Here is an 18419-nt window from a genome sequence, read left to right as displayed (position 1 = left end):
GGCCTGAACAAAGAAAAGTATCAGGAGATATGATGAGTTATTTTAAGATTCAAGATGAATTGGCTATTGAGAATGGTCTCGTCATGAGAGGTGACAAAGACATACCCCCCTTTGCTTTAAGAAACAAAATTGTGGGTATTGCACATGAAGGACATTTAGGATAGATCAGTCCCCAGGAGACGCATCAGAGAAACATTTTGGTGGCCTGGGATCGATTTGTCCGTTGAACATTTTGTGCGCACATGTGACAAATGTTCAAACAGTGACAAATCAGCTGTTGTGATGTGACCTGAACCCCATCCTGTGGATTTTCCTTCCGGTCCATGGTTAGACATTATTGGTCCTTTTCATGTTCTACCCAAACATGAAAGTTTTGGTATTGTTTTGATAGACTACTACTCGAAATGGCCAGAGGTCAAGATGGTCAAGGAAGTTACTTCACAAAGTGTCATAGAATTTCTTGACAATGTATTTTGTAGGGAAGGGATTCCCCAGGAAATTGTTACAGACAATGGACTCCAGTTTGGTAGCAAAGAAATGGGTTTGTTTTTTGAGAAGTGTGGTATTATCCATAGGAGGATAGCTATTTTCCACCCTGAGGCCAATGGCCAAGTGGAGTGCTTTAACCTTGTTGTCAAGGAGGCCATTCAGTTATCAGTTAAGGGTGGTTTAACTTGGCGTAACGCTCTACAATCTATGTTATTAGCCTACAAGACTTCACCCAATTCTGTCACCTTAGTTAGTCCCTTTGAACTTTTAAGAGGACGCAGACCAAGCACCAAATTAGCTCCTTGGTGGTTAAAAGAAACATGGGTGAAAGCCAAAATGTTTCTTGTGTAGATTATGAATTATTTCGGAACAGAGTTGATGTTTACAAAAGGAGAATGAAAGAAGTCATGGACAAAAAATTAGGCAGTGTGAGTAAAGAAAGAGTAGCAATTGGTGATTTGATACGCATAAAACTAAGAGGGAGTTTGTAAGGGCTCTCCCATTTGGTCAGTTACTAAGAGAGTTATTGAAACGTTTAGAAATTCTGTCAAAGAGTTGAGGGTGGGAGTGTTTGGAATCTCAACAGAATAGCCTTGTTTAAGGGTGCAACAAGTACACATGAAGATTCCAATAGCAATGTGTTTCTTGATGTTGGGTCCAGTGATGATCTGAGAAATCACAAATCTCCCCTCACTAACCATGAAGTTATTTCCACCAGAGTTACGTGTGATCATCCTCTCCCTGCCAGATTCAAGGATTTTATCATAAAGTGATGTCTTTCCTTTCCTTGGTATTCACATGCGCATTTACATTATTATTGTTCTCTTTTCTTTGTGTTTTTTTTAGGGGGGGAGGTGTGTCGTGTGCATGGAGCGCAACTGTCACAAGTGCGATCCCCTGTCGCAGCTCGTGACTGTCTCGCTCTATGTCTAGTGGGATCTAGTTCTTAATCTTGTGGCATCTTTTGAATGTATGGAAGCTTTGGGAGTTATGTGTTGTTGAGCCGTTAAGGCATTCTTGTACTGACCCTGGGGCTGACAACATGTAATAAATCTCTCGTCAAGCAGAACGTTTCTTTGTGGATTTATCTTCCCTACAGTTTTGTCTCCTGTGAGATTCCCAGCCTGGTTGTGTGGAAAGAAGGCTTGGGCGGAAGGGCCTGGAACAAAGAACCCGGATCGGCTGGCACACTAGGCTCGCAGCTGCCGGCTGAGACCAGCCACACAGCAGCAGTCCCAGCTGTCACAGGCTGGTGACAGGAAAAAAGATAAGATTTACAAGCCTGTTTAGAGAAACGCAACTGACCAAGTGAAAACAGAACCATCATGCCAAATGCTTTTCAAGGGAGAAAAAAGGAGTTCCTGGACAAATGTTAAAATGGTTTCTAGTACTTAGTCCGTGCTCTCAAGGAGGGGTAAACACTGAAGAGGCAGATCAAATGCATGCCATGGACAAATGGGGAGAAAGAATAGGAGAGCGATTATCAAACCAGCAAATGGAAAGCCTGTGGGAGGGCCGAAGCCCACATATTGAATAGTCTTGAAGAGACAACGCAAGCGCTGTCTAGCCGAGACCTAAACAGCACAACTGTCGTTAACACGCAAAGTAAAGGCCAAGAGTGTCAATCACTGTGAGGGTCAAAGGGGTCAATTCAAAAGAATAAGTGAACAAATATGAAAAATGACACTGACCTAATGAACATCTAGTGCTCAAAAAGATTTTCCAGAGATATTTCAAGCAACACACCCTTTACGGTAAATATAAGGGAAGCAAATTGATATAGCTTTGAGTGTTCATAATCTTCATTTGAGTATATACATATGTGGGGATCTCTTATCTGAGAAAAATATTTCATTGGGTGTTAGGTCAGAAATGTAGGCATGCGAACTAGCTGATGTTAAGAAACTCTCAGTAAATATGCACCATAAGAAAATATACCTGTTTGTGATGTCCACATGTCAGGTACCGTGTATTGAAGAATCAAAGGGCAATTAAACCCTATAAACTATTCATGAAATAAAGTGTTATAACAAGTGCTGTGAAACAGTAGATCGTATATGGTACGAAGATCTAGATAAAGGATCCCCTAATGAGTTTAGTAAATAAAATCATAGCTTACAGTAAAAGATGTTCTTAGTGCAAACCAATGACTATCAATTGATTAAGTCCCAGTGGTGGCTGCTAATGATTAGTACTGGGGGAGTGGGGGCTGGGGGGATTAGAAAAAAAACTAAATTTGATTTACCTGGTGCCGTCTGTCCTCCTTAATTCTTCTGTCGATGAGGCAGGAAGCACATAGGCTCCAAGACTTCCCTAGGCAATAACAATGCTGCTGTCACCAGTGTGACAGCAGCATCGTGATTGGTCTTAGCGCCCTGGTTCAGCGCTCAGACAGGAAGTGGGAGCCTGTGAGTGTTCCCCACCCAGGCTGTGCAATACAGCTGGGTGGAGAAATTCTAAATGCGCATGACTGTTTGGCTAGCCAAACTGTAACGCGCACTGAGAAAGTGCCCACCACTCCTCCCCTGCTGGCTGTAATGACAGCCCAGCCCGCCCGCCCCCCACCTCGCATCTAAAATGCAACCAAACTGAGTCAGTGTGGAAAAATAAAATGATAATAACATTGTGTTATTAACATTTTATCTTTCTTTTTTGCACTGCTCAGAGAGCAGTGGGGTGACGCTCCTCCACCTTAACTGAGGAGCAGCCGCTGGTAAGTCCGTATTAGGCTCCTATCTGGATAGATAGTAAGAAGTTGTTAAGTGAGGTGTTGTATCCTGGCCAATGATGTTGAATGGAATCTGGGGCTATAACCTCGGGGAAGTCAAGATTCCAGCAAAAGACAGCTAGCCCAGGCTTTTCCCATGGAGAGTTGTATGATCCTTATCTCCAATAAACTTACCATTTATTATTCACCATGCGTAGCTGTGATCTGTGGAGAAGAACTCAATACTGGCCATGAGTGGTTCCGAGTTGAGGAAAGGCCTTGAGCGCTGCTGATGTGTTAGAAGTGACACTGTGTCAGATCAGAAGTTTTTGCAAGGTGCACATGAAGATCCGCTTGTGCAAAAGGGAGTCTCTGTTGTTGGCAAAGGGAGGACTCGATCACCGGTACCAGTTTTTGTTAAAAAAAATTTTATTAGGGTTTTTGCATGTATCTTACCACATTGAACTTTCACAGGTACCAGTTGTGAGTAAATACTATTTGGGCTCTTGTGGTCAAGGCCGGGTGCCGACGCGTGCATTTCCTCGCGCTACAGGCTGTAGGTGGTTGCCTGCGCATGCTCAAGCAGCTGTGTGGTGATGTAATCACGAACGTACGGTGCCAACATAATTGCCTGACTTGTCTCTTAAACGGTCAGGCATAAAACAAGGCCAACTAGTTGTGGAAATCAGCCAACTAGTTGCCGGAGGCCATTTTCGATAACCATTGACGTTCAACGCTGCAGTGATTCGCACACCAGGCATAAAACAAGGTCAACCAGTTGTGGAAATCAGCCAAATTGTTGCCGGAGACCATTTTAAATAACCATTGAGGTTTAACACTGTGGTGATCCGCACACCTGGATAATTTGCACACAATCCAGTAAAATATTATACATAACTGCCTTATACTTAACTTTATGAAAATGTGTATGACCGGCAGACACCAGCTGTGCTATTGCATATATTCGACAACATTTTTTATTGAAGACACTTACGGCACGGTTTGTATGCACTTCAGTATGGTGATAGCATTGATGGACACCAGCAAAAGTGTGAACGTGATACGGTGATTCACACACCTTGGATAAAATATTGATGTAATATCAATTTAGTTGAATTCACATCATCAATATATATATATTTTGTTTTTCTCTCTTCCTCTTTTCTCTCTCTTTTCTTTGTTGTTTTTATTGTTCTGCTTATTGTGTTGTATCTTGGGTTGATACATAATCTGTAATCAGTTTAGGTTAAAATGAAAGGTATTGTTGCACTGTTATCCTTTTTACCCAATCCAGGAGACCCGGTTTTGGAGTGGAGACAATGGAAAGATGGATTTGAAGCCTATTTTGAAGCTATTGGTGGTGATGTGTATACTGATAAGCGAAAACTTGCTATTCTTAAACATTGTTTGGGCACAGAAGGGAGACGTGTTTTAGGTCATTTACCACCCATTGTGATTGATGAAGATGAAGAAGATAATCTTGATGTATATGACATGGTAATTTCACAATTGGATATACTTTATATAAAAAAAAAATAATGAGGTAGTTGCTAGACACAAATTTTTGAGTAGAGCACAATTGCTCAATGAATCCATTGATTCTTTTGTTAATGTTTTAAGGGTTCATGCAGCAAAGTATAAGTATGGGGAATTTCATGACCAGATGTTACGCGATCAAATGGTACACAAAATTGGGGATCCAAAATTACAAGAGAAACTGTTAGCTGCAGACGATCTTACTTTAGAGAAAGCCATTGATATTAGCCATAGATTTGAAGAAATGAAGTTAGGTATGAAAGATTTGGCAGCAAAACTGAATTCTGAGGTACAGGTGGTGAAAAAGAATGTGAGTGATGATTAATCAACAAATGATAGTTGCAAAGATAAAACTAGAATAAGTCCCCAAAGTTTAGGTAAAAAAGATTATGTTTGTTTCAATGCGGGTTATCTGGTCATTTAGCAAATGACAGATCCTGCCCAGCAGTCGGACAGGTGTGTAGATATTGTAAAAGCAAGGGTCACTAAGCCAGAATGTGTAGGATTAAAACCAGTACATGAACAAACCTGCTCATATGAAGGAAGTACATCAAGAGTCAGATGGCTTATTAGAAGAATGTTTCCTTTGTATTCATGAAGTTAATGATAAAAACAAGGATTCTCCACTCTTTGTTGTTAACATTGACGGTAAAGATATTAAAGTTATGGCTGACTCTGGTGCTCGCCTTACTTTAATTGGTGATCAATGGTTAGAGAAATTTCCTAACATCCACTTGTTACCTTCTGACATAAAATTGGTTGGTTATGGCAATAAACCCATTGAAGTTCTAGGTTATTTTGTTGCCAGTATTAGTTTTAAAGGTAAGACCATAACTGCCAATGTGCACGTAGGAATATTCCCTTATCTATGAGACAAGCATTAAGGGAAGAATTGGATAGATTATACAGTTAAGACATAATTGAAGAGATCGAGTCGTCTGAGTGGTTGTCACCTGTGGTTGCAGTACACCAACCAAATGGAAAAATGAGACTCTGTGTATATTTGAGAGATTTAAACGAATGTGTGTGGGTGGATCAGCACCCATTGCCAAATATAGGGGAAATGTTTTAAGCATTGAAGGGGGCATCTGTGTTTTCAACATTGACTTTTCCAATGCGTATCATTAAATTGCTTTGCATGAGGATAGCAAGACTTACACCTCATTCATAACTCCTGAAGGGGCATTTAGGTACAAAAGAATGCCTTTCGGTCTAATATCAGCCTCTGCTGTATTTCAAAGGGTCATGCATAAATTGTTTAAAGATGTAAAAAATACCCTGTATTTTCAAGATGATATACTGGTTTTTGGGAACAATAAGCAAGATCATGCAGAGACCCTATGTAAAGTTCTTAGCATTTTGCGGAATTATGGAATGACATTGACCAAAGAAAAGTGTAAATTTGAAATGGAATCTGGGGACTATTTGGGACACAATATCAGCAAGAAAGGCATTTTACCAAAACAGAATTTAGTAAAGACAATTGAAGAGGCTACGGCACCTCAGACTAAAGATCAGCTTAGATCTTTCCTTGGTTTGGCAGAATACTATGCCAAATTCATTCCTTTGTTTGCTGATAAGACAAATCACGTGAGAGGTCTAATGAAGAAAAATCAACAATATGTTGGATTAAGGAATGTGCTATTGAATTTGTCTACCTTAAAAAAGAATTGTCTTCCACCTCTGCTTTGGCAACATTTGACACCCATTGTAGTTCAGTTATAGTTATTGATGCAAGTAATGTGGAGATTGGTTCTGTTTTGATGCAAAATCATGATGGAAAACTGGTCACCATTGCGTTTGCATCAAGACCACTAAGGCATGCGGAGGTTAAGTATTCAACGCTCGAAAAAGAAACTCTAGAATGTTGGTGGGGTATAGAATATTTTTGCAAATATGTATATGGGCCCAATTTAAAATAAGATCAGACCATCATCCTTTAGTGGAGTTATTCACTACTGAAGATTGTTGGAAAGCCACACCCAGAATTGCCAGATGGCAATACAAATTGAAAGATTTTCATTGCAAGATGGAATACATTCCAGGTACCAGGAACATTTTAGCAGATTGTTTATCTCGATTACCAATTAAAGAGGAATGTGACCAGTATGTTATTGATGAGGATGTGGAGAGAGTTGTATCCATTTGTGAGGTATCAAATGGGTATCAAATGGGTGCATTAAACAAGATGAATGGAGAAGTGCCTGCAATAAAGATGAGGCAATTCAAGAAGTCATCAAGTATAACAAATCACAATGGCCAGAAAAGAAAGTTCTGGATAAAGAATTGTTACCTTATTTTTACATTGCAAACAAACTATCAGTAATAGATTATTTGTTATTTTGTGGGGTGCAGCTGGTGGTACCTAAAGATTTTAGACAACAGGTGTTAGACATGGCTCATGAAGGTCAAACTGGCATGTCTAGTTTGAAAAATAGATTGCGTTCTGAATTTTGGTGGCCGGCCATTGACAGATGTAGTGAAGCAAAAGTCAGATTATGCACTGAGTGTGCTATTAGTGACAAATCACAAAAATGTGTTAATTATGAGAAAGCTCCTGTATCTAGACCTGAAAATGTATGGGAAAGGATTTCTCTTCATATTGCTGGTCCCATGTTTTTTTTCAACAGTCAGGTTTTTGTTATAGTTCTTATTGATCAATTATCGCAATGGCCAGAAATAAAATTGGTGCATCAGGTTGATTTGCATACTGTGATTCAGTTCTTAAATGAAGTGTTTGAAAAGGAAGGTTTTCCCAAATGCTGAGTTACAGACAATGGTGTACAATTAAGGTCAACTGAGATGAAGGATTATTTGGATAAACATGGCTTTAGTCATTTACGAACTTCAGTGTATTCTCCACAAAGCAATGGTATTGTGGAAAGGTGGATAAGGGTTTTGAAAGAAGGTATACTATTGACTTTAGGTAATGGGAAAAATTGTTCTCAGGTACTCAAAGACTTACTATGGAATTATAGAGCCACACCTAGAACATTTGGGAGATATATCTCTGTTTGAGAAAATGAGGGGAAGGAAGGCTGTGTGTAATTAAAACCAGATGTGGATGATGGAATTGAGAAATAGGGTAGATGGTTCCAAAGTGGCAAGTGGTACCAAAGTGGCAAGGTTTGATCATCGGTGGTTATCAAACGATAAACAAGAGTTTTCTCAGAGGCACAAGAGTCTCATACATCAATTTGATATTGGTGAATGGGTCCGTGTGAAGAAGGGAAGATTATTTAAATCTGGAGGATCCAAGTTTTCCATTCCTATGAAAATAGTCAGAGTGGGACACCAGGTAGTAGGGTTGTCTGATGGAAATGTGTGGAGCATGAACAAGGTTGTTGGAGTACCTAAATGTTTATGGCCTAAAGAGCGTAATGGTGTTGGCAGTTCTTCTGACCCAAGAGATGTTGGGGATAAACATCAAAGCAGATATGTGTCAAATAAGGGACTAGGAACAAGGTTGAAAATGAAACCAGCCTGGTGCAAAGACTATGACATGTCATAGTTTTACAAGCTAAGGTCATCGGTATACACACCTATGTGTGAACACGGTGATTTATGATTGTTATTGATTTATATGCTACATTGTACATATGTTATTGATTTATGTATTACTTTACACATGGAGGTTTGTTTACTTTTGGGAAACTTGTTCTGGGCTGTTTCTGTAATTCAATACGTAATTTTTTGTCTTTTACATTATTAATGTGTTAACGATAGGGGATGTGTTGAATCCTGGCCAATGATGTTGAATGAAATCTGGTGCTAGAACCTCGGGGAAGTCCAGATTCCAGCCAACTACAGTTAGCCCAGGCTTTTCCCATGGAGAGTTGTATGATCCTTATTTCCAATAAACTTACCAATTATTTTTCACAACTCATAGCTGTGATCTGTGGAGAAGAACTCAATATGAGGCCAATAAGAATTATAACTTACAAGCAAAGTCCATAAGTAAAATTCAGGTACCTGTAATGGTACCTCGAATATTCTGCATTCAGTTTCTTGTTATCTGACTTATTTTTCTTACCTCTACCCCATCAATTATGTTACATTATATGTGATCTCTTTTGTGATTAAGCCTCTTGACTTATTCATGAAGCTATTTGCTGCATCAGACATTATTTAAAACATACCACGCAAGTATCAGCATAATACTTGCAATGGATGCCACATTACCTTTAAAGTGTATCTGGTACTGCTGATCTCCAGCCTTAAATGGGACTACTGCTGTCTTATCAGCGAGGTAGAGTTTCTCCAGATCTGCCGATGCTATTGTGGCTTTTTCCTTTCCACCCTACAGAATCAAGAGGATAAATAAGTCAGTAAAACGTACATTTAGAGAACTGAAGTAGTCAGGTGCATAAAAATTAATTGAGAGGCCCCTATGTCTTAAATCTGATCTGGAAGTCTGTTGACCATTGTTTTGCAAAAGACAACTTAACTCCATCTGCTAAAAGAGAAAATGATTTCCTGCCACTGCTTCCAAATCAGTCCTGCAGCCTCATTTATCTGAACGGAATAGTCTTTGTCCCAGCCCCTTTGTGCAGCAAAGCAGGAGCCTTTCTTTCCTACATCTTCTCCTTTTCACGCAGTACATCTTTCCTCTCCCATCCATCTTTACCTACTTAGGACACTCACATCCTTTCCATACTCAATCCACTGTCCATGTTCATTTTTCCAGAACCAGACCCACTCTGGCGTTATCTGATGGTCGGGAGGTTGGGTCACAGAAGAAGCTGTGGAAAGCCGTGGAACTTGATGACATGAAGATATCGTTCTGTCAACATTTATATCATGATGACCCGAACTATAAGAGAAAGAACAAAGAAGAACACATGACATGCTATGCATATGGCCCAGGGGTCAAAGTTAGAAATGCATAGACATTTACATTACAGCTCTGTGAATAATTAACCTACCCATACTGTATATTAGGTCAAAGACTGTTTACATAGCAGCAGGCTGACAACCAAGCTGCTCGTACAAGAAACTGATCACTTAGCCTTAGCAGCACGCGCTCAACATAGCAAGCTCATGATAGATCCTGCAGCCAGCTTGGAACATCCCAAGCCTTCACACAAAGCGGGGCCAGATGACTCTCGAGCTCCATCTGGGGGTACTTCTCCGCTATGGAATAACAGCCCCTTTGACCACTCTGGTGCATCAACCGATCCACCAGTCATATCACACTGCAGCAGCTAACGCTTGTTTACCTGATATATACCAATTCCCTTAGGAAGACTGTAGCACTGAGGTGCTGGAGAAAAGTGTACAAATATAGTGACTATTACATACATGTCTTTGAACAAATGTTGTTGCCCAGCAAACCAACCTATAGAGTTCTAAGACACCTCCTGGGGGAAACAACACAGTTTTTACCACGTACTACACTTACCACACAGTCTTTACAACGCATATGCCTTTACCACGCATGCCGTTATCATGCATATGCCTTTACCACGACTGACTTGAACATGCATTCCTTTACCAACACATGTCTTTACCACGCATTATTGGATAGGTATCTAGGTAACTATATGTAAGTATCGGTTGGATTTTGTTTTAAGATTTTGGTGAGTATTGTACATTTTAAATATATGCATATATATATGTTTTGTATATAGTTATATATATATATATATGTGCGGCGTATGGTGAACTTTGTTTTGTACCATATATATATATATATATATATATATATATATATATACATATATATATATATATATATATATATATTATCTACTGGCGGTCGCCAGCAGATAGTTATAGTTAGGACCGAGTTCCCATAGGAAATCTGAAAATTCTATTTTGAATAACTTTGGCGCCGGTTGACTTATCTTCGTGAAATTTTCAAAACTAATGGGGCGCTCCGCTCAGCTCCTACCCTGAAAGTCTCGGGGTGATTCGTCAAGCGGGGGCTGAGAAAAAAGGGGGGTCCCAAAACGCGTTTTCCCCATGCATTTTCCCATAGGACCTTTAGTCGAAGGTACAGCCCGAACGGCTGAATAGAATTACTTGAAATTTGGCAAAGAGGTAGTCCTCAGGTCAGGCATGTGCCTTTTGCTTAAATGGTGTAAATCCGATCAGTAGTTCCTGAGAAAATCAAAAGTAAAATCACATATATATATGGGCGGAGCCTAACCAAACATCTCAATGTGAGATCTGATTGGCTGTCAGCACTTCATCCAAGAAGTGTTGGCAGCCATCTTGGGACCAATATACATGATAGCACCTCATTCAAAAGCATTGCAGTTAATAGAAGGTTTTAAGACTTTAGTTACATTATAAATCATTTGTTGATGGTACCATACTCATTTTAGGAATTGTGGTGTGTTCTAAGGTGATTTTACCATGTGAAAAAGCCTTCTGCTGTGATATCATGAATCATGCTTGAGAGAAAACTATTTTCTCATGCTTTTCCCACAGACGTTTGGAAGGTGATCTATAAGCTGAGAGCATATTTTCTGTAAATTCACATTATCTTTCTCAGTCATGTGAGAATGAAGTCTGACATTCTCAGTAAAACATGTACATCCAACAAGGGCAGAGACTGTCAGTTGATTCCTTTGTGTTCTACTGCAGCTTCCCAGAGTGTTCTAAAGAACAACTAGAGCGCTAACAGTCCTACTTATGACAAACGTATGGCACACCTGAAGCCATCTTGGTTGGAATAAAGTGGTAAATCTTAAAACATTTAATTTAAAAAGGAACAAAATGAGGGGGTTCATTTAGCCATAGAAAGTATGATTAGTGCTGCAGAAAGCAAAATTAGGGCACCTTTTGAGTGACTTCTCAAATCCTCTTCTATTTCATTAAAAAATTCTGACATGCAGACTGAAACATGCACTTTCAATACCAGCAGCAGACTTCCCTGGTGAGCAGTAGCTTTACTACAGTGATCTAATAAGCAACTAGAGTGCTAACATTCTGAATTTATGGCAAATTTGTGACACATCTGAATGCCTTCTTGATGGAATCAAAGTAAAAAACTGAAAGTATTTCCTACTGAGGAGACTGTAGTAAATGAGGAAATTAGGAAACATCATAACAAATAAGTCTCCCAAAATGGCCACCAGAGACAAAAGAGCCCAAATGTAGCCCAAATATCACCCAGATGTAGCCCAAGTATAGCCCAATGACAGAATGCCCCAGAGTGTTCTAACGAACAACTTGAGCGCTAACAGTCTTACTTATGACAAAAGTATGGCACACCTGAAGCCATCTTGAATGGAATAAAGTGGTAACACTTAAAACATTTAATTTACAAAGGAACACAATGAGGGGATTCATTTTGCCATAGAAATTATGATTAGTGCTGCAGAAAGAAAAATTAGGGCACATTTTGACTTCTCAAATCCTCTTCTATTTCATAAACAAATTAGGAAACTTCATAACAAATAACAAATAAATCTCCCAAGATGGCCACCAGACACAAAAGAGCCTAAATGCAGCACAAATATCACTCAGATGTAGCCCACATGTAGCCCAATTACAGAAGTGTGCAAAACACTTATTTTTTGTGTATTTGCAGTTTTATATAGTGCAGACTTGTCAGGTATTGGAGTGCTTTACATGAGCATTGGTTACATCACACAAGATCAAATTCATTTTGCTTGTAGACATGGGGAGATTAAGTGATTTGACCACAATCACAGAATGTTGAGCTGAAGCAGAAACTCCAACCTGGTTCCCCAGTTGCAAAGTCTGCAGCTCTGGAAGTAACACCACATCCCCTCGCCAAGGTGCAACATTTAATCAAGTGGTCAACTGGATAAAAAAACATAAGGATTACAAATAATTTAAAAGTTCTTTGTCGCTATTTGAAAACTCAGAAAATATGTCCTCATTTTAGTTTTTTAGAGCACTAACCATAATTTTGATGCAAATAAGACCCTCTCATATATGTAATTTCTAAAGGAAATACTCTAGGTATTACAGTTTTGATTACATCAAGATGACGTCAGGCGTTCCACACCTTTGTAATAAATATAGAATGTTAGCAATCTAGTTGTTCATTGGGATACTGTTGAGAGGAAGAGGCCAGGGGCACGGACTCTGAAAATTGAAGGCAGGTAGGAGAGTGCAGAGGCAACAATTTGACCACACTGGGCAGGCAGGAAGGGCAGTGGCAGCACAACAGACTATGGAGGGCAGTGGAAAGGGGGGCAGGGGCAACAAACCAACAATACAGGACTGGCAAGAGAGGCTGTGGCAATATAATAGACCATTGTGGGCAGAAGGAAGAGGCAGTGGTAGTACAACCATACATGCCAACAGACCCGTTTCAGCCAGGAAACGTCCAATGTTTTTAAGCTCAAATGGGCTTTATTTGCTCTGTCTCCTGTCTAAAATTTCCTCTTTTTCAATGTAACTCAAAGGGGAAAATCAATACCCCAGTTTTTTTTCCAAATCTCCCTCTTACCAAGTTCAAAATGTTCGCAAGTATGGTAATTGAATCATGGTAGACAGGAGGAATTGAGGTAGGGACATAGACTCGGATAGAAGAGGACAGCAGGGACATGGAGAGGTGCACCAAACTGACCCTACAGGGCAGGCATCAGGGTTTGCAGCAGCACAATACACCACACAGCGCATGCGGGATGGGAGTGCAGCACAACAATCCATAGAAAGCAATAGGGAGGGGACAGGACCATGCACATGGACAACAGAGAACAGATGGGAAAGAGGCAATGGTAGCTAGCTGACCATAATGGACAGACAGGAGAGAAAGCTGCAGCATAACAGACCATAAAGGGCAGGAGGGACGGATCAGGGGCATTACAATGGAACAGACAAGCCAGGAGGGAGGGAATAGGGGGTCTGCACATGGAAACAGAGGGCTGGGGGCAAGGTGGCAGGGCAGGAGCAGCAAGATGACCATGGAGGTCAGGCAGGATGGGCACTAGAAACAAGACACACCATGGAGAGCAACAATGAGACTATGGTGGCATACACACAGACCATGGTGGGAGGGGGTCAGGGGCAGCTAGCTGACCACACAGGGAAGGTGGGATGGGCCATGGCAGCACAGAAGACCATGCATGGCAAGCGGGAGGGTTAGTGGCAGCACAATGGCTATGATGGGCAAGAAGGAGGGTGCAGGGGCATGCACAAAGGACCATGGAGGATAGAAGGGAGGGTCAGGACCTAGGCACAGACAAGAGAGTTCAGGGGAAGGGAACTCACAACACACCGCGCAGGGCAGGCAGGAGGAGCAGTTGCAGCACAACAGATCAGGGAGGGCAGAAGGGTGTGGCAGTAAAATGGACCATGGAGGACAGGAGGAAGGGGATAGGGGCATGGCATGTGGACAGGCAGGGTGGAGGTGGCAGGGACAGGTTACAGTCATCTGACAATGCTAGGCAGGTGGGAGGGGAGTGGCAGCTCAACAGAACACTCAGAGTAGATAGGAGTGGCAGGTCCATGGAACATAGTGGGCAAAAAGGATGGAGCAGGGGCATGCACAAAGACATCGGAGGGCAGGGGGAAGGAGAATAGGGGCAGCAACCTAAGCACAGAGGCTAAGCAGGAGGTCAATGATGGGCCATAGAATTGGGCAATGGAGGGCAGGAGGAGTGGACTGGTACATCATGCTAAATGGAGGGCAGTGGCAGCACATCAGACCATGCATGGCAGGAGGGAGGAGGCTAGTCCATGGATTCAGACAACAGAGGATAGGGAGGAGGTGGATGGGGCAGCAAGCTAACTGTTCAGAGAAGGTGGGTATTAGGAACTTTATTGTTTTTAAAATGTGTGTCTGTGCGAACTACTTAAAATATGAACAAGTATGCAGCATACTCTCACTTTTATTCAGGAAGAAGAGGACGTTTGTGACTGTGACTCCGGGCTCACTTGGCAGAAACACCCCCTGACCCTCCACCCTCATCGCAAAATGTAATGCCCGTGAAAAGGGTAGGTGGACGCAGTGTTATATAGAACATAGTCCTGAGAGCACGATTGAAAATGAAAACTATGCACCAAAAAGTGTGATATAAGATGAACCGGGGCGTGAAATATAATATGCAATACATTGTGCGCAATGACAGATTCATTGGAGAGCGTGAGATAGCACAGGCACTAGCGCGTGCTATGCGATATGCGCCTTGGAGTGTAATATGCACAGGGCAGTGTTGTGTAACATAACTAGTCTCTAAAGTTGTAATATAAAATATGTGCTGGGGAGTGTAACGTTGCATATGCACTGTGACAAAGATATAGATCCCAGATTGTAATATGTATGGCATAGCGCTGTGCGTTATAACATACACATCGAGGAAGGCACGTTAGATGGGGCAATATAACCCGTGCGAAGGCAAGTGTGGCATGACATATTCACGGGGTGGTGTTACAGTGCACATGGGCTAGAGAGTGTCATAGCATACGCACTAGCTGGTGGAATACAACACAGAGGTGTGAGGCAATCGGTGGGCACTGGTGGGTGTAACACAGCATTGGGCTCATCCAAGAGCACGCTGTGACTCTCAAGTGAGGTACGTCTCCTTTCCAGAGAGTAAAATAAAAAGTATTACACATCCGGCGGTGGATGGGTTTTTTATTAACCGTGAGGGGGGTTTCTTGCATAGTTTGGTCGAATTTTTGTCGAATCCCCTTTGAATGGCTTGGTGAGCGTGTATATTAAATGTGCCCGTCAATAGCTACCCATGTTTGTATAAATAAACAACAAGGGTGTCTACTTGGAGAGTACCCACCAGCGGGGGCGCCGGGATTAGGCATGGTAGGGCGTCAGACACGTCAGAGCTTCACTTGCGGATTCATTCTATGCATAGTCGCCTTTTAATGAATATCACGCAAATCGTCATGGTGATAGGTACATACGGTTTGTCCAGTATGTCCTAGATGTTTCTATAAATATATATATTTTTAAAATAATAAAAAACAAATTCCGGCCCCGGGGGATGGGGTCCCCGGAGCCATAAGTGGCCTGAGGAGGGGGGCAATGCAGCCCCCTCCTAAAGAATTTAAATTAAAAAAAGGCCATGACCCGGGGGTTGGGGTCCCCGTGGCCGATTAAGGCCTTGGGAGGGCCAAATTTATTTTTTTCAACAAAACAAATTAGGGTGCAGGCCCTGGGGACCCCATCCCCCAGGGCCTGCACCCTAATTTGTTCCCTGGGGGATGGGGTCCCCAGGGCCAGTAAATTAGAAAAAGAAGGGGGGCCACACAGCCCTCCTTCTTAAAAAAAATAAATAAATAAAAGACCGGCATCGCGCTGGAGGCCACGCCCCCTCCTTGCAGCACTCTGCAAACGCGCCCCCTGGCCAGTTGTAAGTTGGGGAATTAATTCCCCTTCAATACTGAGGGTCCCTGAGGGCCAACTAGCCCAACAGGTATCTCCAGTGTGCGCCAGGGAGCTGCGTTGCAGAAAGGTGTTTTGAGGCCACGCCCCTTTTTACACCTCTATGCAACGCAGCTCTGTGGCGCTTACTGGAGGTACCTAGTGGGCTAGTTTGACCCTAGGGACCCTTAGGATTCAAGGGGACTTAATCTCTCAACTTAGAACGGCCACAGGGCGTGTTTACACAGTGGTGATGGGAGGGGACGGGGCCTGAGGTGACGTGTGCAAACACGCCCTGTGGCGCGTTTTAAGTTGGGGAAATAATTCCCGTTCAATCCTGAGGGACCCTGGGGGCCAACTAGCCCACCAGGTGCTTCCAGTAAGTGCCACTGCTCTGCGTTGCAGAGAGGTGGTGCAGGCCGTGCCCCTTTTTACACCTCTCTACAATGGCGCTTACTGGACGTACCTAGTGGGCTATTTTGCCCCTAGGGATCCTCAGGATTCAAGGGGACTTAATCTCCCAACTTAAAAAACGGCCACAGGGCATGTTTACACAGCGGGGAAGGAAGGGGACGGGGCCTGAGGTGACGTGTGCAAACACGCCCTATGGCACGTTTTAAGCTAGGGAAATAATTACCCTTCAATCCTGAGGGCCCCTTGGGGCTAACTAGCCCACCAGGTGCTTCCAGTAAGTGCCACTGAGCTGCGTTGCAGAGAGGTGGTCCAGGCCGTGCCACTTTTTACACCTCTCTGCAACGCAGCTCTGTGGCGCATACTGGAGGTACCTAGTGGGCTAGTTGGACCCTAGGGACCCTCAGGATTCAAATGAACTTAATCTCCCAACTAAAAATGGCCACAGGGCTTGTTTACACAGTGGTGAAGGGAGGGGACGGGGCCTGAGTTAACGTGTGCAAACAAGCCCTGTGGCGCGTTTTAAGTTGGGGAAATAATTCCCCTTCAATCCTGAGGGACCCTGGGGGCCAACTAGCCCACCAGGTGCTTCCAGTAAGCACCACTCCGCTGCATTGCAGAGAGGTGGTCTAGGCCGTGCCCCTTTTTACATCTCTCTACAACGCAGCTCTGTGGCGCATACTGGAGGTACCTAGTGGTCTAGTTGGACCCTAGGGACCCTCAGGATTCAAGGGGACTTAATCTCCCAACTTAAAACGGCCACAGGGCGTGTTTACACAGTGGGGAAGTGAGGGGACGGGGCCTGAGGTGACGTGTGCAAACACGCCCTGTGGCGCGTTTTCAGAGGTAGTTTTAATCCCCTGCCCTATTATATACTAGGGGCTTACAGAGGAGGTCATGCTGATCACAGGGGGACCACAACGCATAGTGTTCCCTAGTGTATGTAGGTTTTTTCACTGTATTCTGAGTGTCTTTTAACATAGCACTGGCTCTAGGACTGGTTAGTCAGACTCAGTTACCACCACTATCCGTCTGAAAAAGTTGAGGGTACAGGATGATTTTGCAACAAGGCTTCTTTCTGCTCTTCTGTTTGTTCTTTCTGCACGTTATCCTTCTTCCTGCACTTTTCTTCGTCTTCGAGGACTTCTGTTGCTTCTTTCTGCATTTCTTTTTTTACTTTCTGTTCGTTTTTTATTCTTTCTTCACATGTCCTATCTCTGTAGGCATAGTTAGAAATTAGCATTTAAAAAACCTCTGAAATTCACTGAAAAAACCATAGGTCTCAGGCACGTTATAGTTAGGAATTAGCATTTAAAAAACCTTAGAAATTCACTGAAAAAACCATAGGTTTCAGGGGCGTTATAGTTAGCTGGACTTTTCACTCGTACAAAACCATTGAAATTCCCCCGTTATAGTTAGTTCAGCTAACTATAACTCGTGCGCCCGCAATGCACTGCTGATGACATCACATATTACATCACTCATGACATGGTCAGTGACATCACTCATGACATCACTGATGACATCTCAAATGACATCACTAATCACATCACTGATGACATCATCCTTGTGATAGAGTGGCAGACCTCCTCTTCCCCTAATATAACCTTTGATACACACATTCAAAAATAGAAACTACAATGTTCAAAACAATGGACATACCAATACCAGTTACAACAACCTATTCAGTAATTCTAAGATCCACATACACATCCACTCATTCACCAACAGTCCTATACAGTCACTCATACATGTACTCACTCATCATATGTACTCACACACCTATACATCCTGTTACACAACGCCACTCATTCATAGAGTTACTCACACACATAGTCACTCATGCTAATAAAGAATCAAACATCCATTTACTTGCATATACAGTTATACACACACCACCACACTTACTTCTACAGTGACTTACACATACTTAGTCTTTTAAACAATCACTTATAGAAACACATACTTATT

At 42.3% G+C, this 18419-nt stretch overlaps 1 protein-coding gene across 1 annotated transcript in view; it reads right to left on the bottom strand.

Annotated features, from left to right (window-relative positions):
* The window catches only part of LOC146854282 (protein mono-ADP-ribosyltransferase PARP12-like), a 1246301-nt gene that overhangs the window by 501705 nt on the left and 726177 nt on the right, over positions 1-18419 (bottom strand). Inside the window, exons 3-4 of the mRNA XM_085652063.1 lie at positions 9377-9545; positions 8915-9032 (exon numbers count right to left, since the gene is read on the bottom strand). Of these exons, the coding sequence (XP_085508189.1) occupies positions 8915-9032; positions 9377-9545 (287 nt within the window). The remainder of the gene's footprint in view (positions 1-8914; positions 9033-9376; positions 9546-18419) is intronic.

Source organism: Triturus cristatus, chromosome 4_1 (genome assembly GCF_964204655.1).
Source record: "Triturus cristatus chromosome 4_1, aTriCri1.1, whole genome shotgun sequence".
In the NCBI taxonomy this organism is placed as follows: Eukaryota; Metazoa; Chordata; class Amphibia; order Caudata; family Salamandridae; genus Triturus; species Triturus cristatus.
Note: the sequence above shows the minus strand (reverse complement) of the source record. Positions and strands in the feature narration are given on the sequence as shown.